The sequence below is a fragment of the Microcaecilia unicolor genome, chromosome 5 (genome assembly GCF_901765095.1).
Source record: "Microcaecilia unicolor chromosome 5, aMicUni1.1, whole genome shotgun sequence".
NCBI classification, from domain to species: domain Eukaryota; kingdom Metazoa; phylum Chordata; class Amphibia; order Gymnophiona; family Siphonopidae; genus Microcaecilia; species Microcaecilia unicolor.
Genome location: NC_044035.1, coordinates 176,672,979 through 176,697,641, shown reverse-complemented (window position 1 = coordinate 176,697,641; position 24,663 = coordinate 176,672,979). Strand labels below are relative to the sequence as shown.

At 46.7% G+C, this 24,663-nt stretch overlaps 1 protein-coding gene across 1 annotated transcript in view; it reads left to right on the top strand.

Moving 5' to 3' along the window:
- LOC115471302 (splicing factor 3B subunit 3-like) overlaps positions 1-24,113 on the top strand; it is a gene marked incomplete at its 3' end in the record, with an annotated part of 52,535 nt that extends 28,422 nt beyond the window's left edge. The window contains exons 5-6 of the mRNA XM_030205005.1: positions 21,412-21,553; positions 24,055-24,113. Coding sequence (XP_030060865.1) covers positions 21,412-21,553; positions 24,055-24,113 — 201 coding nt within the window. The remainder of the gene's footprint in view (positions 1-21,411; positions 21,554-24,054) is intronic.
- Between the last annotated feature and the right edge of the window lie 550 nt (positions 24,114-24,663).

Genomic DNA, 24,663 nt, shown 5'->3' with positions numbered 1-24,663 from the left:
TGAGTCTGGACGCTGAAAAAGCTTTCGATAGGGTGCATTGGCCCTACATGTATAAAGTGTTGGAGACATTTGGGATAGGGCCGCAGTTTCGAGGGTGGATACAAGCGTTTTATAGCTCACCCAAAGCTTGTATTAGAGTGAATGGAGGTAACTCAGATATGTTTGCTCTACATAGGGGCACCAGGCAGGGGTGCCCTCTCTCTCCGCTATTGTTCGCCATGGTAATGGAACCTTTTGCCTCAAGGGTTCGAGCTAACCCAGGGTTCACTGGCATAACCATAGGGGGGAGAGAGCATAAGCTGTCCTTATTCGCAGATGATGTGCTGTTGTTTGTCCCTAGACCACTAACTACCTTCCCTGAGCTCCTGAGAGACATTGAAGAGTATTCTGCAGTTTCAGGGTTTAAAGTAAACATGTCAAAAACGGAAGCCTTAAATGTGACTCTTCCTGCAGGAATTGTGGATGAAGCCAAATCGCTGTATGCTTTTAGGTGGGCCCCTCAGAGTCTTCGGTACCTGGGAGTGAATATCACTGCTCAACTTTCGGAGCTCTTCACTGCAAATTATAAGGGTCTTTCCCGGGTACTTGCTGAGGATATGGAGAGCTGGGGAGATATTGGACTTTCCTGGTTTGGACGTATAGCCGCCATTAAGATGAATATCCTGCCGCGCCTGTTGTATCTGTTCCAGGCCCTCCCAATAGAGATGCCCCGCAAATTTTTAGCTGCACTGCAAGACCGTATTGTGCGGTTTATTTGGGCGGGTAAACGCCCTAGGCTAGCCAGAGCTTTTCTGTATCAGGAGAAAAACAGGGGAGGACTTGGGGTCCCCAACTTGGCTCGGTACCATCGGGCAGTGCAGGCACGTGCGGCGGTGGAATGGTATCAAGATTACCCAGATAGGCAGTGGGTGCATATAGAGCAGTCTACAGTGGGTGCACGGCCCTTGAAAGCGCTTATGTGGATGCCGAGCACTCTTAGGTCTCTGGGGGAGGGTTTGTGTCCTTCTGTATATGTCACCTTTGCCAACTGGGATGGTCTGTTTCCAAAACGTCAATGTACACTGTCTCGTCTGTCCCCGATAGCACATAATCCTTTGTTTTACCCGGGAACTGAAATAGGACCATTTACAAGGTGGTACGAGGGGGGTTTGCAGACATGGGGTCAGTTATTTGAAGGGGAGTCCCTTATGCCATACCAGAGGGCCCGTGAACAGTTCCCGGTAGTGGGGTCTGACGAATATGCATATCTCCAATTGACACATTTCCTTAAGACTCGGGCAGTTCAGGAGGTGATACAGAGGGAGCACTCAACTTTAGAAAAAATTTGTGAGGGACAGACCATGGCAGGTGGGTTGATATCCCGACTGCACCACACTCTCAATCAGTCTATACCCAGTCATACCATACATAGGAAGAGCTGGCAGAGAGAGCTGGGTATAGAAATAGAGGAGGTGGCATGGGAGAGAATGGAGCGGGCTGCGGCGGGGGTGTCGTCTCATGTACCTTTCAAAGAAAATGCTATCAAAGTTCTGTTTAGGTGGTATATGTCACCGGAACGCCTTCAGCGCATTTACCCTGCTCTGTCGGGCTTGTGCTGGAGGGGTTGTGGTATCAAGGGAACCATGGGTCATATCTGGTGGCATTGCAGGAAGATTAGAGCCTTTTGGAAAATGGTCCGAAGTAGGCTGCAGATTTGGCTGGGTCGGATGATTCCCTGGCACCCAACCATTTTCCTTTTTTCGGCAAAAGTGGTGGGACTTTCTCCCACCCAACAGGCTCTTTTGCGCTATGCCACGTGTGCAGCTAGAATTGTAATAGCAGCCACCTGGAAACTACCAGTGGTCCCATCACTGAATAGATGGCTCCGAAAGATGGGGTATGTTTGCGAGATGGAGCGGCTCATGGCTGAAAGACGAAGCCTAACGCCTAAGTGGCGCTCAATATGGGATGCTTACCTCCGCTATACTCATAAATGAAGTAGGCAGGAGAATTAAAGATGCAAGTCCGGAATGGGAGGGAGGGGGGAATGAGGGGGGAAGGGGCTTGGGACCTGTTATCCTTTGATAAAAGTTTCATAAAACTTGAAGTTAATATGGCCTCGCTGTTCAGGTCTATCAGTTTTTTTAGTAGCCGGGACCGGGAATATGGACTTAGCACTGCGTTGTTAACTGCACAATGTATTTTCCACTATGTTCTCACTGATTTCTGTTCAGTAGTATGTATCAGGACTCGAGGATTATCTTGTTATACTATATTGGATTGCGATATTGTCTATTAATAAAGACTTCATACAAATTAAAAAAAAAGTTAGACATATACATGTATAAGTGCATAGTTCTCTTTTCGACCTACCCACTCTCCATTTTTGTCCCACCCTCCTCCCTTCCTTGAATCTATTTATTCCCCTTCCCCCTCCCTCCCTCTCCCACCCAAACTAACTCCCTTCCCTTCCCCTATACATAGTAACTTAAACTTTACATTTCACCCAGTATGTTATCCAAATGTACCCACTCCTCAGCATCCAATTTTAAACGCCCCAGTCTGCGATCTGTTAGTTTCTCCATCTCGGCCACTATTTTAATTTTTGCTGCCCATTGCTGTCCGGTCGGTCCCAATTTCGATTTCCAATGAAAAGCTATGAGGGACTTCGCTGCCGCCAGACTTATGCGTTTTACGCGTCTATGCCATTTCAAACCCCTTCTATTCCCTCCCCCCAGAAGGCACCATTTAGGATCACAGGGGAAATCAACCTTCAGTGCTTTAGTGAGAGAGCTTGCAACATCTGACCAAAAATTTGCAGAACAGTACATGACCACCATATATGCCAATACGTTCCCACTGCTTTTCCACAACGCCAACACTGATCATTAGCATCAGAATACATCTTTTTCACACGGTCTGGTGTGTAGTACCATCTGCTTAATACTTTGTATGCATTTTCTTTAATCAATACACATATTGACGCCTTATTCACCTCCCTGCATATAGATTTCCACTCAGTCACATTCAGCTCACTCCCTAAATCTCGCTCCCACTCCTTCATATATGGAAATTTAATGAATTCCTCCCCCCGGAGATGGCGATAAAACAGAGTTATGCCTTTCCCCCTTTTGCTCACAAAACTCCATGTGTCTTCAAAGGTCTCCGCCTTCTCCATTGCAGGACTACCCCATCCCTGCTTACCAACAAAGTGTTTAACTTGCAAGTAGGCAAATATATCTGTCTGTGTTAGTCCTTATGTTTCCTGTAGTTCCTCAAAGGGTCTAATTTCCCCTGAATCTAGTAAATCACTAAATTTGACCAATCCCCTGCGTGCCCACCCTACAAATCCCCTTCCCTGTCTTCCCGCCGGAAAGCTGGGCTCTTGAGTAATTAATGCATTGGTGGATAATATTCTCGTTCCTCTTAATTTATCCCTTTGTGACCCCCATATCATTAACAAGTGCATGATAAATGGGTTCCTCGTTATATGTTTATAAGTTTTAGTAGATATGGAAGCCCATAATACTCCCTTTAGAGAATATCCCTTCACAAAATGCTGTTCCAACCTTGTTAATGCTGTCTCATCCCCCCTATTCCACTCAGTCATAAATTTTAATTGGGCCGCCCCATAATACCATTGTAAATTGGGAATACCTCTACCCCCTAGATCCACTGCTCTCCACATGATCTTCCTGGAAAGTCTGGCCCCCTTCCCTCCCCAAATGAACCGGAATATTTCAGATTGTAATCTAGATATCTCTCCCTTAGGGACTGAGATTGGCAAGGTTTGAAAAAAGAATAAAAGCCGGGGGAGCAGGTTCATTTTTATTGCTGCTATCCTGCCCCACCATGACAGCCAGCCATGCCTCCAATTACTTAGGTCTCTCCTCATTTCCCTAAACAGTGGGATATAATTCAACAAATATAATTGAGATAAATCCCTCGGAATCTGAATTCCCAAATACCGAAAATGCCCTGCCGCTTTTTTAAATGAGTAGGACTCCAGCAATCTATTTACCTCGCTGTCTGAGAGAGTCACCCCCATCAATTCAGATTTATCGTAATTAACTTTAAAGCCAGACATCCCCCCATATCTATCCAGTTCCCGTTTAATAATAGGCAATGTCAATAGTGGATACCCAACATAAAACAAGACATCGTCTGCAAATAAAGCTATTTTATGCTCTGTATCCCCTATCCTCGCCCCTTTAATATCTGTTAGGATTCGCACCCGCTGTGCCAGGGGTTCAATGGAAATCGCAAACAATAATGGGGAGAGAGGGCAACCTTGCCGTGTCCCCCTTTGAATCGTAAACTGTCCTGTGTAACCCCCATTCACTTGTATTCTGGCTACTGGTGATTTATATAGGCACTGTAACCATCCCACAAATCTCTCCCCAAATCCCATTTCACTCATCACCTCCCATAAATAGTTCTACTCCACCCTGTCGAATGCCTTCTCGGCATCCGTTGTCAAAAAAGCCAGCGGCTCTTCGCTTTGTTGAGTACCCCATAGGATATGTAATGATCTCCTTATGTTATCTACCACCTGTCTCTTGGGCACGAAACCAGATTGATCTTCATTTATCAAATACGGCAGCACTATCCCCAGCCTATTGGCCATTATCTTGGCTAAGATCTTAATATCCACATTTATCAGGGATATCGGTCTATATGAACCACACACTCCTGGATCACGCCCCGGCTTTAACAGAACCGATATCCCCGCCTCATGCATACTAGGTGGGAAAGATCCACCTGTCAAACCACTGTTACCCACTCTACATAGGACAGGCACCAGTTCCTTGGAAAAGGCCTTATAAAATTTGGCCGTGTACCCATCGAGTTCCGGAGCCTTCCCCCCTTTTAAATTTTTAATCACTTCAAACACTTCTTTCCTCAGCGACCCTCCAGACCGGTCAAGACGCGTGGGTTATGACTCCTACCAGCAGAGGGAGACTGAGAAAACACTGAGCTTTGAACACTGACTATATAACTTGTGCAGTACATACAGTAGCCAGTATTTTCTCAGTCTCAGCAGAGGTAGAAGGACAGCCTGTGCAGTCTTCAATAGTCTGGTGAGGTAGCTTTGATTTTAGGGATTAAGGATTTTGGGTTTCTTTCAAGAGATTTCTATCCTTTAAGTACCCTGTACGTGGTTTGCCAAAAAAAAAAAAAAAAGTGCTTTGGGGCCCTGGGTCCGGTGGGGCCCAGTAGTTCCCCCTGGGGTGTTACATCTGCTTTGTCGGGTCCCTCCCCCTGTGCTGCTCTCCAGTACTGTGTTACTGGCAGCTTTGTGCCTCGGCTGCTTTCTGTGTACTGCAGCCTTGAGAGCCGTACAATTTTCAGCTGCCAGAATTGTCTTCTGTCCCTTTAAGGGAGATATATTTATTTATTTGGTGCGGAACGAACGGGAGTTCTTTTCCGTCCTAGGAGCGAGAGAGCAGTGTTTTTTGGGGCTTGCCTGACATTGGGGCCGGTACGGGGTAACGCTGCCTTTACCTTTGGAGTTATGGCGGCCAAACTCCTCCGTTGTCGCGCGTGCTCGCGCCGGGGCATCGAATCGCCGGGCGGTCCGTGTCGGCTGTGCGGTGAACCCAAACGTTTGGAGGCAGTTCCCCCGGAGTTAACCGCGGAAGTCCCGGTGGTATCGGCGGCCCCTTTATCAGCGGCAACTCAGGCAGGCCCGGCGGCGGCGCTTTCAGTTTCGGCGGGAACGGCCGCCATTTTGAATTCAGCGCGTTCTGCAGAGGCTGCTGTGGTTGAGCCAGTTGCCTCCGTTGTGCCACAGAAAGTGCCTAATGAGGGTCCAGGAGGGGTTGGCTTTCCTCCAGAGTTTGTATGGACTCTTTTTCAGGCTTGGAAATCGGGCCCCCCCCCCAGGGAGTGGAGGGGGTTAGTCCCATGCTGCCTAAAAGACCCTGGATAGAGTGGACAGAGGACGAGGAATGTCTGTCTCAGGTGGGCACGGAAGGCCCATTTAGTGATGGGGGAGAGTCTGAGGGTTTTGAGGGTCCGGTAGATCCAGTGGACTCCCTTCCTGGGGAAGATCCCTCAGTAGTCAGGATTTTTCATAGGGATGAGCTTTCGGAGCTCATTGATCAGGTCACATCTACCCTTAAATTTAATCCTGAGGTGGCTGCAGGTGAATCTGGGCAGGATCCTTTGGTGAAAGGAATTCAGTGTAGAGCACGGACCTTTTCTATGAACAAGGATCTCAGGGAGTTGATTACCCAGGAATGGGATTCGCCAGATTCGCCGTGTAAGGTTTCTAAGGCAATGGCAAGACTTTATCCCCTGCCGCAGGAGGATAGGGATTCCCTTAAGGCTCCTACGGTAGATGCAGTGGTTACAGCGGTTACTAAAGCGACGGCTATTCCAGTAGATGGTGGGGCTGCACTCCGTGAACCCCAGGATAGGAGGTTGGAAGCATTTCTTAAGCGAAGCTTCGACTTGTCGGCGCTAGCTCTCCAGGCCTCGGTGTGTGGGGGCCTGGTGGTGCGGGCGTGTTTTCGCTGGGCCAAGAAGCTCCTGGATGATCCCGGGGAGGTTGGGACCTCGGGGTTACAGGATTTAGCCAAGTTGGAGACGGGTTCATCTTTTTTGTCTGATGCACTGTATGATTTGTTGCGTGCGTCGGCTAAAAATATGGCTATGATAGTGGGAGCGCGTAGGGCTCTCTGGTTAAGAGGTTGGGTCGCGGATGCGGCCTCTAAGGCTAAGTTGTGTTCTCTCCCCTTCAAGGGTTCTAGGCTTTTTGACGAAGAGTTGGATAAGTTAGTGAAAGGCCTTAGTGAGGCCAAGGTGCCTCGACTCCCGGATTTTCGTCCCAAGCTGGGAGTTAGGGGTAATTCCTCTCGAGGTCGACTTAGTGAGGCTCGACGGTATAGGCCTGGTAGGTTTAGTGGGGCTTCTATAGGTCGGTTCTTCCAGCGCACCCAGTCCTTTCGCGGGAGTCGTCACGGAGTCCGGGGCTCGTTCGGGGGAGGTCAGACCTCGGGGCGGCTTGCCCAATGAAGATGTGCAGACCCAGGTTCTGGTGCGTGTAGGGGCTCGGCTGAGTCAGTTTTACCAGAACTGGGTCCACATCACATCAGATCAGTGGGTTCTCGAAGTGGTTCGAGATGGTTATGCCCTGGAGTTCGAGACCTCTCCGCCCGAACGGTTTCTGGAGTCCCCTTGTCACTCGAGGCTCAAGAGAGCAGCAGTACGAGACACGTTGCGTCGTCTTCTCAGTCTGGGAGCAGTGGTTTCTGTTCCGCCCGCTCAGCAACGCTCGGGGTGTTACTCAATTTACTTTGTGGTGCCAAAGAAGGAGGATGCCTTTCGGCCTATTTTAGATCTAAAGAGAGTCAATGCAGCGCTCAAAGTTCCCTCTTTTCACATGGAGACGTTGCGGTCGGTCATTGTTGCAGTCCGGCAGGGAGAGTTTCTAACTTCTCTGGACTTGACAGAGGCTTATCTTCATATTCCCATTCGAGCGGCGCACCAGCGTTTTCTTCGCTTTGCAGTTTTGGGGAAGCACTTTCAGTTTTGTGCCCTGCCCTTCGGTCTGGCAACAGCTCCCTGCACCTTTTCCAAGGTCATGGTGGTGGTGGCGGCAGCTTTGCGCCGGCAGGGCATTTTGGTGCACCCGTATCTAGACGATTGGTTGATTCGGGCCAAGTCCCGGGCGGAGAGCGAGGGGGCGACGTCGCGTGTGGTACAGTTTCTCCAGTCGCTGGGCTGGGTGGTGAATTTCAGCAAGAGTCAGTTGGTACCGTCGCAGTCTCTGGAGTATCTGGGCGTTCTCTTCGATACGAGCTCGGGTCGAGTGTTTTTGCCCCCCCCCCCCCCCCCCCCCCCCGAGAATCAGCAAGTTGCAGGACCTGATTCGGCGGTTTCTTGCACTGTCGTCACCGACGGCCCGGTCTTACCTGCAAGTTCTGGGGATGATGGCGGCAACCATAGAAGTAGTTCCTTGGGCCAGGGCGCACATGCGTCAGCTTCAGTCTTCTCTACTCAGTCGGTGGGCTCCCCTGTCGCAGGAGTTGGAGGTACGTCTACCGATGTCGGCGGTTGTCCGTCGCAGCCTCCGTTGGTGGCTCAGAACTTGCAATCTGGAGAAGGGAATGCCGTTGGAGTCCCCTCAGTGGGTGGTTCTTGTCACAGACGCCAGCCTGCTAGGATGGGGAGCGCATTGTCTCGGTCAGGTAGCGCAGGGGCGGTGGTCCCAGGCGGAAGCAAGGTGGTCCATCAACCGGTTGGAGACTCGGGCCATTCGGTTGGCACTTCAGTGTTTTCAGTCACTGCTTCTCCACAAGGCAGTCAGAGTGCTCTGCGACAATGCCACAGCTGTGGCCTATGTCAATCGTCAAGGGGGCACAAAGAGTCAGGCGGTCGCGGAGGAGACGGCACTGTTATGCCAATGGGCGGAAGGTCATCTTCAGGCGCTCTCGGCGGCTCATGTGGCCGGGGTGGACAACGTGGACGCAGATTTTTTGAGCCGGCATACTCTGGATCCCGGAGAGTGGTCTCTGCATCAGGCGGTGTTCGGCCGAATTGTGTCGGTCTGGGGTCTGCCAGTTATGGATCTGATGGCCACAGCGCGCAATGCCCAAGTCCCAAGGTTTTTCAGTCGTCGGAGAGATCCGCGTGCGGAGGGTCTCAACGCTCTGCTGTTACCCTGGCCGCAGGGATTGCTGTATGTGTTTCCTCCGTGGCCGTTGGTAGGTCGAGTAATCCAGCGCATCGAGCGGCACTCAGGACGGGTGATTTTGATAGCTCCGAACTGGCCGCGTCGACCGTGGTACGGAGATCTGGTGCGGTTGGCGGTCGCGAAGCCCCTTCAGTTGTTGGAAACAGTACTCTTGTGTCAAGGCCCGATAGTTATGCCAGACCCGGCTCGGTTCTCGCTTATGGCTTGGCTCTTGAGAGGCACAGGTTGAGGAAGAAAGGGTTTTCTGCCAGAGTCATTGATACAATGTTGAAGTCCCGCAGAACCTCCACTTCATTGGCGTATGTTCGGGTTTGGAGATTGTTTGAGCACTGGTGTGCAGAGCGGACGGTGATGCCTTTTCGTTCCTCGGTGGCGGAGGTCTTGGAATTTTTGCAGGATGGTTTGGACAGGGGTCTGGCCTTGGCTACCTTGAAGGTTCAGGTGGCAGCGTTGTCGTGTTTTCGGGGGAAGGTTCAGGGGAAGTCCATTGCTTCTATTCCTGAGGTTGTTCGTTTTTTGAAGGGTGTGAAGTTGTTGCGGCCGCCTCGTCGGCGGTTGGTTCCCCCGTGGGATTTGAATCTCGTTTTAGATGCCTTAGACAGACCTCCATTTGAACCTTTGGTTGCGGCTTTGTGCAAAGATCTTTCCTTGAAGGCGATCTTTTTGGTAGCTATTACCTCAGCTCGGAGAGTCTCGGAATTGCAGGCTCTGTCGTGTAGAGAGCCCTTTCTGTCCTTTTCCAAGGAAAAGGTGTCTTTGAGGCCGGTGCCTTCCTTTTTGCCAAAGGTGGTTTCAGAGTTTCATGTTAATCAGGTCATTTCGTTGCCTGTTTTAGGTAACTTGGCGGGAGATTCGGAACAGCGTCGGCTGGCGAAGTTAGATGTTCTGCGCATCTTGCGGTGTTATCTGTCTAGAACACAGGCGTTCAGAGTGTCGGATCGTTTGTTCGTGCTTCATGGTGGCCCTAAAAAGGGTGCAGCGGCATCCAAGGCGACGATAGCAAGATGATTGAAGGAGGCGATTGCGTCAGCCTATTTGGTGAAGGGCCGTGAGGTTCCTAAGGTGTTTTCTGCTCATTCTACCAGAGCGGTTGCGGCCTCTTGGGCGGAGAATAGTATGATTCCTCCTTCAGATATTTGTCGGGCGGCGGTTTGGTCTTCGTTGCATTCGTTTAAGTTAAAGTTGTGTTTTTTGTTGCTCTGCTTTGTGAGTGTTATACTGGCTACTGTATGTACTGCACAGGTTATATAGTCAGTGTTCAAAGCTCAGTGTTTTCTCAGTCTCCCTCTGCTGGTAGGAGTACATAACCCACGCGTCTTGACCGGTCTGGAGGGTCTAGAGGAAAGAAAATTAGCAGGTAAGATCTAATTTCACCTTATGGTTTATGGGTTGCTCTAACATCTCCCTTTGTGATCCTGATAATTGCTGGAGTCCCAACTCCTGCAAATATTGTTGTATTTCCCCCCTGGAAACCTCCGCCCCTTTCGCGTATAAGGTAGTGTAGTATTGCACAAATTGGTCACGTATAGCCCTGTCACTGTACAAAGGAATCCCTCCCTGTCCCTTAATCATCGCTATTGTACTATTGACCTGACGTTGCTTAAGAAAGCGGGCTAGCATAGTACTCGATTTATTACTAAATTCGAAGAATTTCTGTTGCATGAGATGCCTTTGAAATTCCATTTTTTCCACCTGCAGTTTTTGTAATTCAGCCCTACATTCTAATAAACTTTGCAAGACCTCTAGATTCCTTCCCTCCTGATGTTCCACCTCTAGTTGTGCTAATCTTACTCTAATCTCCAATTCCCTAGATTCACGCTCCCGCTTCCGGATCGCTCCATTTTTGATGAGGCGTCCCCTTATAACCACTTTAAGAGCATCCCACAAGCTCCCGTCAGACACCTCACCCGTATCATTAAATTCCATATATTCCTTAATGGCCCCCCGGATCTCTGTACAGATCTTATCATCCCCTATTAATGATTCATTCAACCTCCAATAGGTAGATTTCCTTTCTTGCCCTAGATCCGAGAACGTGATCCAAACCGGGGCATGGTCAGAAGCATGAATGCTCTCTACTTCTGTTTCTCCCACCCTTTCCCATAGGGAGCGGCTAACCCAGATCACATCAATTCTTGTGTATGTCTGTAGTGCGTGCGAGTAGAATGAAAATGTTCGTTGCCTAGGATGTTGCAGCCTCCAAACGTCAAGGAGATCCAACTCCTTGACTAAAGCCTTTAGCTTACTTCTATGTGGTTTGAGATTACCTCCTTCACCCTTGGAATGATCCAGCCATGCCCAGGTCATATTAAAATCTCCCCCCATTATTACCCTGCCTGCTGCAAACCGCGCTAATTCTTCTCGAAGAGATTCAAAAAATTGTCCCTGCCCTGTGTTGGGAGCATATAGATTTATAATTGTTACAGTCTGATTATATAGTTTCCCTTTTATCGCAATGCATCTCCCCTGTGCCTCTGTATATATATCTTCCTTAAGAAATGGAACCTCCTTCCTAATGTATGTAGCCAGACCCCCCATTTTGCCTCCCCGTGGGTCTGCCAGTGCATAATAGTTTCCGAAATTCTTATGTTGCAGCAACCTTTGATCTTTCTTTTGTATGTGTGTTTCCTGGAGCATGATAATGTCCCACTTTAAACGCCTGAGTTCATTAAAAATAATACTTCTTTTCCCTGGGTTGTTTAAGCCATTAACATTCCATGAACCCATCCTAACCCCCTCCCCCCTCCCCCCTTCCCTGTCTTCAACCGGCCTCCCTCCCTTCCTGCCAGTTAGTTCTTGAAGGAAGTGTGTCAACGACTGGGTGCCACTGTGTACCTTCATATCCCATTCAATCTCACCCATCTATACATCCACCCTTCATGCGCTCACCCTTTCCACAACATTTCCTATATTTGAGCCCTAGCAGTCCCTTAACTACTTCAACAGCTCACTCCAACCACCATTTAGTCCATTACAGTCAAGTTTGATCTCCTTGCGCCGGGCTAGATGTGCTGGGAAGTGATGTTCATCTTCTGTCTCTTCTAACTGTTGTCCATCCCGATTGCGACCTGATCCCGGAGCCCGAAGTCTCTCCTTTCGGCCTCTGTCCCTCTGCCGGAAGATCTTTACACCCCAGATCCAGCAATGCTTTCCACGCTCCCTCCGTGGTCTGACATTTTTTGGATTGATTGCCCATTGTGAATTGCAGGCCAAACGGGTAAAGCCATTTGTACCTTAAACCCTTCTGCTGCAGATAGGTTGTCACCATTTTGAAGTCTCTTCTCCTTGTCAAAGTCGCCTGCGCCAAATCTTGAAAAACTTTAACACTACAGTTCTTCCATGCTATGTCCCCCATGCTTCTTTCCAAATCAATTCCTTTGCTTGAAACTCGTGAAAACAGACTATAATGTCTCTGGGTGCATCTCCTCTCCGAGGACCAAGACTCCTGTGCGCCCTATCAAGCTGCACAGTATCCATTCTATGCTCTGATTGGGAGTTCTCCCCCGAAGTTAAGATGAATGCACACAATTCCTGAATTACTTTCACACTCCCCAAATTGATCCTCCTCAGGGACCCCTTTGAATCTCAAATTACCTCTCCGCGATCTATTCTCAAGATCTTCCATGTTCAGTTCCAACTCCATTCTGATTCGTTTTTCCTCTTTAAGGGTAGCTTGCACAGTTTGTAGCTCCTCTCCCATTGCCTCTATATTTTCCTCAGTTAGGGCCACTCTGTTTCCTATCTCTTGAATTTCTCCACGCAATTCTGCAACAGCAGCTTGAATTTCTTTTTTTGAGGTTACAACCTCCGTCTTCAATTCCTGAAACCATTTGGCAACATCCCTCTTAGTGTGCTCCATTTCGCTCTCCGAGCGCTCTTCATGCTCCAGCTCCGAGTCCGAGACGTCAGCCGCCATTTTGGCTCCGCGCTTCCCCGCTGTCTTCTCTAGCGCTGCTTCCGCCTCTGTTTTGTCCACTTTGAAGTGGTATTTCTCCAGCTTTTTTTGGGTCGTCATGCTGTCTGACCTTAGCTGGAGCTTTGGTGGCGCGATTTTTCTCAATTTCTCAGGTGGGATCTTATTTAATATCGAAGCACCTCCGGAGCTTCTCTTTCATGCGGCCATCTCCCAGTGATGACGTCACTTCCTCGCCTATACCCACATCTTGATACTCCTAGCTTACAAGAAGTGTCTTCAATTTCGGTTGGGAACTCGGCGCTTTCAGTACTGTGTACTGCCCTTTGGCCTCGCGTCTGCACCCAGGGTTTTTACAAAGTGCCTGGCAGTTGTCGCAGCATCGCTACGCAGACTGGGAGTACATGTGTTCCCTTATCTCGACAATTCACTGGTGGGCGCTCTACAGTCCAAGCGGATGACTATTCGAGTGCTAGAGCTACTGGGGTTTGTGATCAATTATCCCAACTGTGTCCCGGTTGAAAAATTGGAGTTCATTGGAGCTCTGTTGGACACACGGACGTCTCGAGCTTATCTTCTCCAGGCAAGGGCAGACAATCTCCTGGCCCTCTTGTCCCATGGCTCAGTGTCTCAACAGATCACAGTTCGGCAGATGTTGAGACTCTTAGGACACATGGCCTCCACAGTTCATGTAACTCCCATGACACGCCTACATATGAGATCAGCTCAATGGACCCTAGCTTCCCAGTGGTGCCAGGCCACCGGGGATCTAGAGGATGTGATCCATCTCTCCATCTACTTTTGCAGTTCCCTTCAGTGGTGGACCATTCAATACAATTTGACCTTGGGACATCCATTCCAAATTCCTCAGCCACAAAAAGTGCTGATGACGGATGCATCCCTCCTGGGGTGGGGAGCTCATGTAGATGGACTTCACACTCAAGGAGCTTGGTCCTTTCAGGAAAAGGGTCTTCAGATCAACCTCCTGGAATTACGAGCGATCTGGAATGCTTTCAAGGCTTTCATAGATCAGCTGTCCAACCAGATCATTCTGATTCAGACAGACAATCAGGTTGCTATGTATTACACCAACAAGCCCTCTGTGTCAGGAAGCCGTCCGGATGTGGCTTTGGGCATGCTGTCACGGCATGTTTCTCCAGGCCATGTATCTGGCAGGCGTAAACAACAGTCTGGCCGACAGGTTGAGCAGGATCATGCAACCTCACGAGTGGTCGCTCAACATGGGCGCTGTCCACAAGATCTTCCAAGCGTGGGACACCCCCTCTGTGGATCTTTTTGCCACTCAGATCAATCACAAAGTCCCTCAATTCTGTTTCAGACTTCAGGCCCATGATAGACTAGTGTCACATTCCTTTCTCTTGCATTGGGGGACAGGCCTTCTGTATGTGTATCCTCCCATACCTCTAGTAGGGAAGACTTTGCTGAAACTCAAGCAAGACCGCAGAACAATAATCTTGGTTGCTCCTTTCTGGCCTCGTCAGATTTGGTTTCCTCTTCTTCTGAAGATGTCCTCCGAAGAACCATGGAGATTGGAGTGTTTTCCGACCCTCATCACCCAGAACGAGGGGTCGCTTCTACATCCCAACCTCCAATCTCTGGCTCTCACTGCCTGGATGTTGAGAGCTTAGAAGTTGTCTCCTTGGGTCTTTCAGAGGGTGTCTCCCGAGTCTTGCTTCCAGGAAAGATTCCACGAAAAAGTGTTATTCTTTCAAATGGAGGAGGTTTGTCGTATGGTGTGACAACTAGGCCCTAGATCCTTTTTCTTGTCCTACATGGACCTTGCTTGAATACTTTCTACACTTATCAGAGTCTGGTCTCAAGGCCAACTCCGTAAGAGTTCACCTTAGTGCAATTAGTGCTTACCATCAACTTGTAGATGGTAAGCCTATCTCTGGACAGCCTTTAGTTGTTCGCTTCATGAGAGGTTTGCTTTTGTCAGAGCCCCCTGTCAAACCTCCACCGGTGTCATGGGATCTCAACATAGTTCTCACCCAGCTGATGAAAGCTCCTTTTGAGCCACTGAATTCCTGCCATCAAGTACTTGACCTGGAAGGTCATTTTCTTGGTGGCTGTTACATCAGCTCGTAGAGTCAGTGAGCTCCAAGCCTTGGTAGTGCATGCACCTTATATCAAGTTTCATCACAACAGAGTAGTCCTCTGCACTCACCCTAAGTTCTTGCCAAAGGTGGTGTCGGAGTTCCATCTGAATCAGTCAGTTGTCTTGCCAACATTTTTTCCCCGTCCTCATACCTGCCCTGGTGAAGACAAGTTGCATCCCTTGGACTGTAAGAGAGCATTGGCCTTTTACGTGGAGCGATCAAAGCCCTAAAGACAGTCCGCCCAGTTGTTTGTTTCTTTTGATCCCAACAGGAGGGGAGTCACCATTGGAAAACGCACAATCTCTAATTGGCTAGCGGATTGCATATCCTTTACTTATACACAAGCTGGGCTGACTCTAGAGGGCCATGTCACGGCTCATAATGTCAGGGCCATGGCTGCGTCAGTGGCTCACTTGAAGTCAGATTCTATTGAAGAGATTTGCAAAGCCACAACGTGGTTATCAGTCCACACATTCACATCTCACTACTGCCTTCAGCAGGATACCCGACGTGACAGTCGGTTTGGGCAGTCGGTGCTGCAGAATCTGTTGAGGGTTTAGAATCCAACTCCACCCTCCTAGGCCCATTTTTGTTCTGTTCCAGGCTGCACTCTCACCATAGAGTTGGTGCCGTAGGCTCAAGTTCATATGCAGTCACTCAAAAGATCTCTGTTAAGCTGTTGGATGGCTTATAGTCAGTCCTATAAGTGCTGTATTCTATGGACTCCAGAAGCCTGCCTCAGCTTCAGGTGATGGCTTAATCTTCAGAATCAGAAGAAGGGTATGCAGTTGGAAACCCAGCTGGATGATATTAAAAATGGATACCAGCGTCTTAGGTTGGGGTGCTCATTGCTTCGGGAATGTGGTGCAGGGGACATGATCGGCTTCAGGAAGCATCTTGGTCAATCAGTTGTTTGGAAACCAGAGCCATTCGGAAGGCCTTGGTAACCTTCAAGGAACTGGTAACAGGCAAAGTGGTAAGAATTTTATTGGACAATGCTATGGCATTGGTGTATGTCAACGGGCAATGAGGAACAAAGAGTGCTGCGGTGGCACAGGAGACATTTCCTTTTCTTTGTTGGGCTGCACACATGGCCAGAGTTCAGGATATTCAGGTGGATTTTCTAAGCAGGCACTCTTAAGATCCAGGAGAATGAGACTTAACGAGGGGGTTCTTTTAACAACTTGGTGGGGATTACTCTTCTGAATTTGATGGCAATTAGCCATAATGCCAAGTTGTTCTGCTTTTCAGCTGACAGAAAGAACAATGATCGGAAGGTTTGAATGCCCTGGTCCAACCTTGCCCACAGTTGAGGCTCCTTGTATGTCTTTCTCTTTAGCCAGTGATAGGCTGAGTTTGTCGAAGGATTCTTTCTCATTCTGATCTTGTTATTCTTGTAGCTTTAGATTGGCCTTGATTGATGGACTTGATTTGCCTCAAAGTGGGTAATCCACTCAGATTTCCACAGGAGAGATCCCAATAATCATGGAGGATTTGTCTTATGGCTTGACCATTGAGAAGCTGCGTTTGAGGTGATGAAGTTACTCGGGGGATGATTTGCTTGCAACAAGGTCACAGTAACTTCTGTAGCATATATTCGTATTTGACGAGTTTTTGAGGCTTGGTGTTTGGACAGTGTGTTCACCTCTTTTTATGCTTTAGTGGCACAGATTTTAGTCTTATTGCAAGATAGATATAAGAAGGGCAGAGTTCAGCTTGTGGCCTTCGCTTGCATACAGGTTGTGTTTAAAATGCTCCCTTACCCTCTCATCCATGTATAATTCATTTCTTTAAAAAGAGTGGCTCATTTTAGACCTCCAGTGCGTCCAGATTTTCCAGAATGGAATCTGATGCTTCAGACTTTGTTTTTCTCCTTTTGAGCCTTAAGGACTTTACTCTTGACTGGTTTCTGGTAGCTGTTTTATTAGCCCAGAGAATTTTCAGAATTCAGACTCTACATTATCTTGTTGGGATCCCTTTTTACCTTTCACAGAAATTGGGATTGCCCTTTGGATGATGCCTTCTTTTTTACACATATCATACAACCCCAGCATTATCCCACATGAGAAAAATATTCAACATAAAGAGATCCTACTTATGATCTTCCTCAAATGTTCTATATGTTACTCAGTGCAGATAATGGGAAGAAGCACAGATTAAACAAAGCCAACATGGGTTTAGTCAAGGAAAATCTTGCCTCACCAATTTAGTAGGGGTGAATAAACATGTGGATAAAGGTGAGCTGGTCGATATTGTGTATCTGGATTTTCAGAAGGCATTTGACAGAGTACCTCATGAAAGACTCCTGAGGAAATTAGAAAGTCATGGTATAGGAGGTAATGTCCTACTGTGGATTTAAAACTGGTTAAAAGACAGAAAACAGAGAGGGTCAGTGTTCTCAATGGAGAAGGGTAGATAGTGGGGTTCCCCAGGGGTCTGTGCTGGGACCATTGCTTTCTAACATATTTCTAAATGATCTAGAGATGGGAGTAACTAGTGAGGTATTTAAATTTGCTGATGACACAAAGTTATTCAAAGTCGTTAAATTGCAGGAGGATTGTGAAAAATTACAAGAGGACCTTACGAGACTGGGCATCTAAATGGCAGATGATGTTTAATGTGAGCATGTGGGAAACAGGAACCCAGACTATAGCTATGTGATGCAAGGTTCCACATTGGGAATTGCCACCCAGGAAAAGGATCTAGGTGATGATACATTGAAACCATTTGCTCAGTATGCAGCGGTGGCAACAAAGCAAATAGAATGTTAGGAATTATTAGGAAAGGACTGGAAAACAAAGCTGAGAATGTTATAATGGCTTTGCATTGCTCCGTGGTACAACCACTAGAGAATAAAACAGGGATCCGCGATAACCATGGAGACAGGGATAGAGTCTGAGGGGACGGGGTGGAGATGGGGATGGGCACGGATGAGGACAGAGCCCATGGGGACAGGGTGTAGATGGGGACAGATCCCGTGTTATTCTCTACTTTGAAGCCTTTTAATGAACTGGACCGTTATTTGTTTGAATGATGCAGACGACGATATTTTGATTTTTTTGTAAAAACAAGCAAACATGCTGACCACAGCTAGCAAAATTTGCATGCGGAATCCTACACATTCCTGCTATCAGCACATCATCTGAGAAGACATCTTCTGTTGCTGGAAGGACTGTGGAAGACAAGAGAGCTAGACTGAATCCAGAGACTGTTGATGACTTATTCCTAGGCTGTGTTTTACATAAGTAATGCCACACTGGGAAAAGACCAAGGGTCCATCGAGCCCAGCGTCCTGTCCACGACAGCGGCCAATCCAGGCCAAGGGCAGCTGGCAAGCTACCCAAACGTACAAACATTCTATACATGTTATTCCTGGAACTGTGGATTTTTCTCAAGTCCATTTAGTAGTGGTTTATGGACTTGTTCTTTAGGAAACCGTCTAACCCCTTTTTAAACTCTGCCAAGCTAACCAACTTCACCACGGTCTCCGGCAACGAATTCCAGAGTTTAATTATGCGTTGGGTGAAGAAATATTTTCTCCGGTTTGTTTTAAATTTACTACACTGTAGTTTCATTGCATGCCCCCTAGTCCTAGTATTTTTGGAAAGCGTGAACAGACGCTTCACATCCACCTGTTCCACTCCACTCATTATTTTATATGCCTCTATCATGTCTCCCCTCAGCCGTCTCTTCTCCAAACTGAAAAGCCCTAGCCTCCTTAGTCTTTCTTCATAGGGAAGTCATCCAATCCCCGCTATCATTTTAGTCGCCCTTCGCGGCACCTTTTCCAATTCTACTATATCTTTCTTGAGATGCGGCGACCAGAATTGAACACAATACTCAAGGTGCAGTCGCACCATGGAGCGATACAACGGCATTGTAACATCTTCACACCTGTTTTCCATACCTTTCCTAATAAGTACATAAGTACATAAGTAGTGCCATACTGGGAAAGACCAAAGGTCCATCTAGCCCAGCATCCTGTCACCGACAGTGGCCAATCCAGGTCAAGGGCACCTGGCACGCTCCCCAAACGTAAAAACATTCCAGACAAGTTATACCTAAAAATGCGGAATTTTTCCAAGTCCATTTAATAGCGGTCTATGGACTTGTCCTTTAGGAATCTATCTAACCCCTTTTTAAACTCCGTCAAGCTAACCGCCCGTACCACGTTCTCCGGCAACGAATTCCAGAGTCTAATTACACGTTGGGTGAAGAAAAATTTTCTCCGATTCGTTTTAAATTTACCACACTGTAGCTTCAACTCATGCCCTCTAGTCCTAGTATTTTTGGATAGCGTGAACAGTCGCTTCACATCCACCCGATCCATTCCACTCATTATTTTATACACTTCTATCATATCTCCCCTCAGCCGTCTCTTCTCCAAGCTGAAAAGCCCTAGCCTTCTCAGCCTCTCTTCATAGGAAAGTCGTCCCATCCCCACTATCATTTTCGTCACCCTTCGCTATACCTTTTCCAATTCTACTATATCTTTTTTGAGATACGGAGACCAGTACTGAACACAATACTCCAGGTGCGGTCGCACCATGGAGCGATACAACGGCATTATAACATCCGCACACCTGGACTCCATACCCTTCCTAATAACACCCAACATTCTATTCGCTTTCCTAGCCGCAGCAGCACACTGAGCAGAAGGTTTCAGCGTATCATCGACGACGACACCCAGATCCCTTTCTTGATCCGTAACTCCTAACGCGGAACCTTGCAAGACGTAGCTATAATTCGGGTTCCTCTTACCCACATGCATCACTTTGCACTTGTCAACATTGAACTTCATCTGCCACTTGCACGCCCATTCTCCCAGTCTCGCAAGGTCCTCCTGTAATCGTTCACATTCCTCCTGCGACTTGACGACCCTGAATAATTTTGTGTCATCGGCGAATTTAATTGCCTCACTAGTTATTCCCATCTCTAGGTCATTTATAAATACATTAAAAAGCAACGGACCCAGCACAGACCCCTGCGGGACCCCACTAACTACTCTCCTCCACTGAGAATACTGGCCACGCAATCCTACTCTCTGCTTCCTATCTTTCAACCCAACATTCTATTAGCTTTCCTAGCTGCAGCAGCACACTGAGCAGAAGGTTTCAGTGTGTTATCAACGACAACACCCAGATCCCTTTCTTGGTCCTTAACTCCTAACATGGAACCTTGCATGACGTAGCTATAATTCGGGTTCTTTTTTCCCACATGCATCACCTTGCACTTGCTCACATTAAACGTCATCTGCCATTTAGTCTCCCAATCTTGTAAGGTCCTTCTGTAATTTTTCACAATCCTGTCGCGAGTTAACAACTTTGAATAACTTTGTGTCATCAGCAAATTTAATTACCTCGCTAGTTACTCCCATCTCTAAATCATTTATAAATATATTAAAAAGCAGCGGTCCTAGCACAGACCCCTGAGGAACCCCACTAGCTACCCTTCTCCATTGTGAATACTGCCCATTTAATCCCACTCTCTGTTTCCTATCCTTCAGCCAGTTTTTAATCCACAATAGGACATTTCTTCCTATCCCATGACCCTCCAATTTCCTCTGTAGCCTTTCATGAGGTACCTTGTCAAACGCCTTTTGAAAATCCAGATACACAATATCAACTGGCTCCCCTTTGTCCACATGTTTGTTTACTCCTTCAAAGAATTGAAGTAAATTGGTCAGGCAAGATTTCCCCACACAAAAGCCGTGCTTACTTGGTCTCAGTAATCCATGTCCTTGGATGTGCTCTGTAATTTTGTTTTTAATTTTGTTCTGTTACAGGCTGCACCTACACCTAGTATGTATATAGTTTCAGGTTTATTGAAGCTTTTGTCTCAACGTTTCGAGACTCTAGCTTTCTTGTTTTCGGTGAGCCTCATAGCTAGGGATTCTCACATGTGGTAATAACACAACCTGCTTGTTCTCAGAGAAGGCAAAGATACTTACCTATAGCTGGTGTTGTCCGAGGACAGCAGACCGCTTATTCTCACATACTCTTCCACCTCCCCTAGGAGTTGTTTTTGGTTGAACTCTTTATGCTCTTCACTTTGCTCAAGTGTCAGGCGGAAAGGCACTAGCTTATGCGCGGTGGGATGCTGCTAGAATATAACTAGTGATTTCAGCTTCTGCACTGGGGCTCCATCGGATGAGGTCACACATATGTGAGAATAACATATGTTCGTGAGTGAATAGTTTAAACTAGGAAGGAAAAAGATCTCATTATTTACAAGAGCACTAGAAATATGTGCTTCTCAGATCCACTCGTTGTCAAAAAACCTTCCTTCATACAGTGAGAATTAATTCTTTAACAAAACTGCATTTTATGTATCTGCACTCTATTAGCAGTGTCATAGTGTTCAAAATAATAAATTTTAGACTTATCTTAAAAGGTCCATATTCTGACATTGGCCAGTGTTTTACAATCATATGATCACTGTGTCAGGGAAATAACTTGCCTTGTAATGTTTTGCTTTACTATTATCAATTCCCTTACTGTGTAGTATTTTTGTTTGAGCACAAAGAGTTAGAAGAATAGTGCTGGGGTACTCATAATTTTCAGGCAACATGATTCCAAATCTGATAGATGGAGACAATGATCCCAAGCTGAGGTGTTGGTTCTTTCCACAGTAGTTGACTGATTTTTTTTTTTTTTTTGCTCTGTTTGTATTTATTGAAATGCTTCTGTTGTTTTCAGGAAGCAGACAATGATCCAACAGGAGAGGCAGCTGCTAACACCCAGCAGACACTAACGTTTTATGAGTTGGACTTGGGTCTGAACCATGTTGTCAGGAAATATAGTGAGCCCCTGGAGGAGCATGGGAACTTCCTTATAACAGGTAAATTGACTCCCAACTGCAGAGCAGAAATGAACTGCTGAAGTTACATAGCATCCAGTACTAGGATGGTGAATGGATGGTGCTGCAATGTATATGAATTGCCTATGAGCATGTATACATGAAGAAAATGAATGCCCAGTGTTGTACATTATAGTATCAACTGCAGTGCTTTAAAATAGTCTATTTTATAAACAAAGTATTGTTTAAAAGAAAAGTTAAGGGCTAGCCTAGTGGCTCAGATGGCAAGCACATGTAGAAAGTCCCTGGTTCAATTTCTGGGTTAGGTCTTTTCATGCCATATGTTGGCTGAAATAGCAGATGTTATAGGGACATCATTCACAGTTCCTAAATGGGAGAGAGCGATGTCACTTGCGTAAGAGTGACATCTGGTGGCCAGATTCAGGGTTCATGATACAGGGGCCCAGATGAAGCTCTGGTACATGGTTTCCAACCCAAGACAATCCATTCAAATAATGACTAAGTATATTTGGAGCAGTGGAATGGTAGGGGATAAAAAATAGGAGAAAATCCCTAGATAGTTACAAATGAAGAGGTTTATGGTGCTAGATTCCAACCCTGGTTTAATTGAACTGGCAGAGCAGTATAGAGACCCAGAACTGGAATTGCAGGTGATGTTGCAGGTCAAGATTGAGGTGTGCAGCTTATTTCTTACATCACTGGATTGCCATGAGTTAGTATTAGAGCAAATTAGTTGAGAGATGTTGGACACTAATGCTGGTGAAAACCCACAATTTGAACAGTATAGATTGTTCCAAATCTAGATTGATCTGAAATAATATAGCATTGGGGATGAGAAAGGGTTATCGTTACGAGAACTTTAGATTTTATCTTTATCTTTTCTGTTAATTTCATATTAAATTTTCCTTCTTTAATTAATCTTCTGCCTATCACCCAAGATAGTTTGCTCAGGTAATGTGAAGGCTGGAGGGATTTTTTTTGGTGGTGTTTATGGATCAAGCCTGTTGCATCAGACTATTGTGCATTATACACTGAACCACAGGGCAACTCAAATGTATATATTTTAAATGATATAATTTGGTTCTTAGGTATTCTTACCTAAAATTTCAAATGTTTTTTCCTTAACCCTGAGCCAAATCTGTTAACAGTGGAGGAGAAGGAGAGCAGCTGCATTTTCTTTTTCCAGTGCTCGACACAGACTGAAATATTTGAACCATGAGGCTTAATGGTATCCTGTATGGTTCAAATACTTCAGTCAGCCTCGAGCACTGGAGGAGGACAGGCCCAACATGTTGGAAATTGTTTCTTCTGCAGGAGAGAGGGTGTACCCAGGATTAAGGGTAGGTTACGGAAATAGGGGCTATGTTCTAGGGATGTGGGGGGGGGGGGGGGTTCAAAAATAGGCTGTGCTGCTCAGGTGGGGCAAGAGCGAGATGAATGTGTGCCTCAGGGGTTTGGTCTTCGTTGGGGGGTTGGGAGAATAGGATGGATGTGTGCCTCGCGGGGGGGGGGGGGGGGGGTAGGCTATGTCAGGGGGAATGGAAAAGTGGAGTGGATGTGCTTGAGGGGAGGAGAATGAAGAGCAGCAGGGCTATGTATCGTGGGGAGGGGGAGAAGCCAAGGTTGATGTATTTGCAGGACTGGGAGAGAGCAGGAGAGGTGTGTTCTTGAGGGAGGGGCAACAGGTCAAACGGGGTATATGAGGGGGAGCACGAGGTGTCTGCATTGGGAGGGACTATGCTGGGGGGAGGGGCCATACTCAGTATATACAGGGGAAAGTGGGTCTGAGAGAGTGTTATGTTGGGGTGAGTACATGGAAAGTTACAAGAACTGTGGGTGTGTTCCAGGTGGGGTTTTAGCACTATGGATGCTTGTGTGTGAGGTGGAGGTAGTCTTGAGTGAGAGCTGTGAGGGCGTATGTGCCAGAAGGAGGTTTTAGAGAACGAGAAAGAATGTTATGGGGTTCTGTGCTGGAGGGGTGTGAGAGCGTTATGGCTGATCATATGGAGGAGGGGTTGAGAGTGTTTTGGGGATGTGTCATCTGAGGGGAGTCTGAGAGGGATGGAGAGAGTACTTGGGTCTTGAGAGGAGGAGCAGAGAAAATAGAGGGTTGGACATGTAGAGGAAAGAAATAAGCCTAGGATGGATTTCTAGCTAAGATAGGGAGTGAAACTGCTGGGTTGTCTAGCCTCAGTAGGAAAAAAGTTGGGGGTGTCATACCAGGGGCAGGTATGACCAGGCCTTTATGATAAATTCTACACAACATGAAAAGTTATAAATAAATAAATGCTTAAAAAACTGCACAGTTTTCCTTTTTTTGTGTTCAGAATTCCCCTAGAATTAACACTGGAGAGAAAGAGAGAGAGAGAGATGGCTAGGGGAGCTTGCATTCTTGATGAGCTTGTCTTCAGTGGGTGAATTGAGGCAAGGTGTCTATAGGGAAACTTATTTTTCATTGTAAGTGCAAGATTTTGTTCATTCCTCATTTTATTAAAAAATGTGTATTTCTTTCCTTCTGTTAGTCCCAGGAGGTTCTGATGGCCCCAGTGGAGTGCTGATATGTTCCGAAAACTATATCACGTACAAAAACTTTGGCGACCAGCCTGATATTAGATGTCCCATTCCCAGGAGAAGGGTAGGCATTTTTATAATCTTCTTTATCACACCAGTGTGGTGAACTTATACATTTTTAATAAATGACACAAATCTGAGCAATAAATAATAAATCTAATAGCAACTGAGTAACTTGTCTGTCTGTAAGGATGACTGCCAAATTTGTGAAGTCCCAGAAAACAGACTGGTAAGTGGTCTGCAAGTTTCAAAAGGAATGAAGGAGTCTGATCAGACACAGTGTTAATAGCAAGGGAGACTTTATTGGTAAGCAAATTACTGTATTAAAAAGAAAACGCACGACTCAGCTGTGTTGCCCAATAGGAGCTGCTTCAGGGGCTCAGCATAACTGTTAATTAAGATACATAAAATCAAATTTGAGAACAAAAAAACAACCTCAGTAAAACCATTGCAGTTGTCAGAATTATATAATAAATAATAGATAAGTAATAAAATGAGTACTTAAATAAACCAATAAATAATATCTCAATGCTCTCTGCATGAAACATACAAAGAGACAA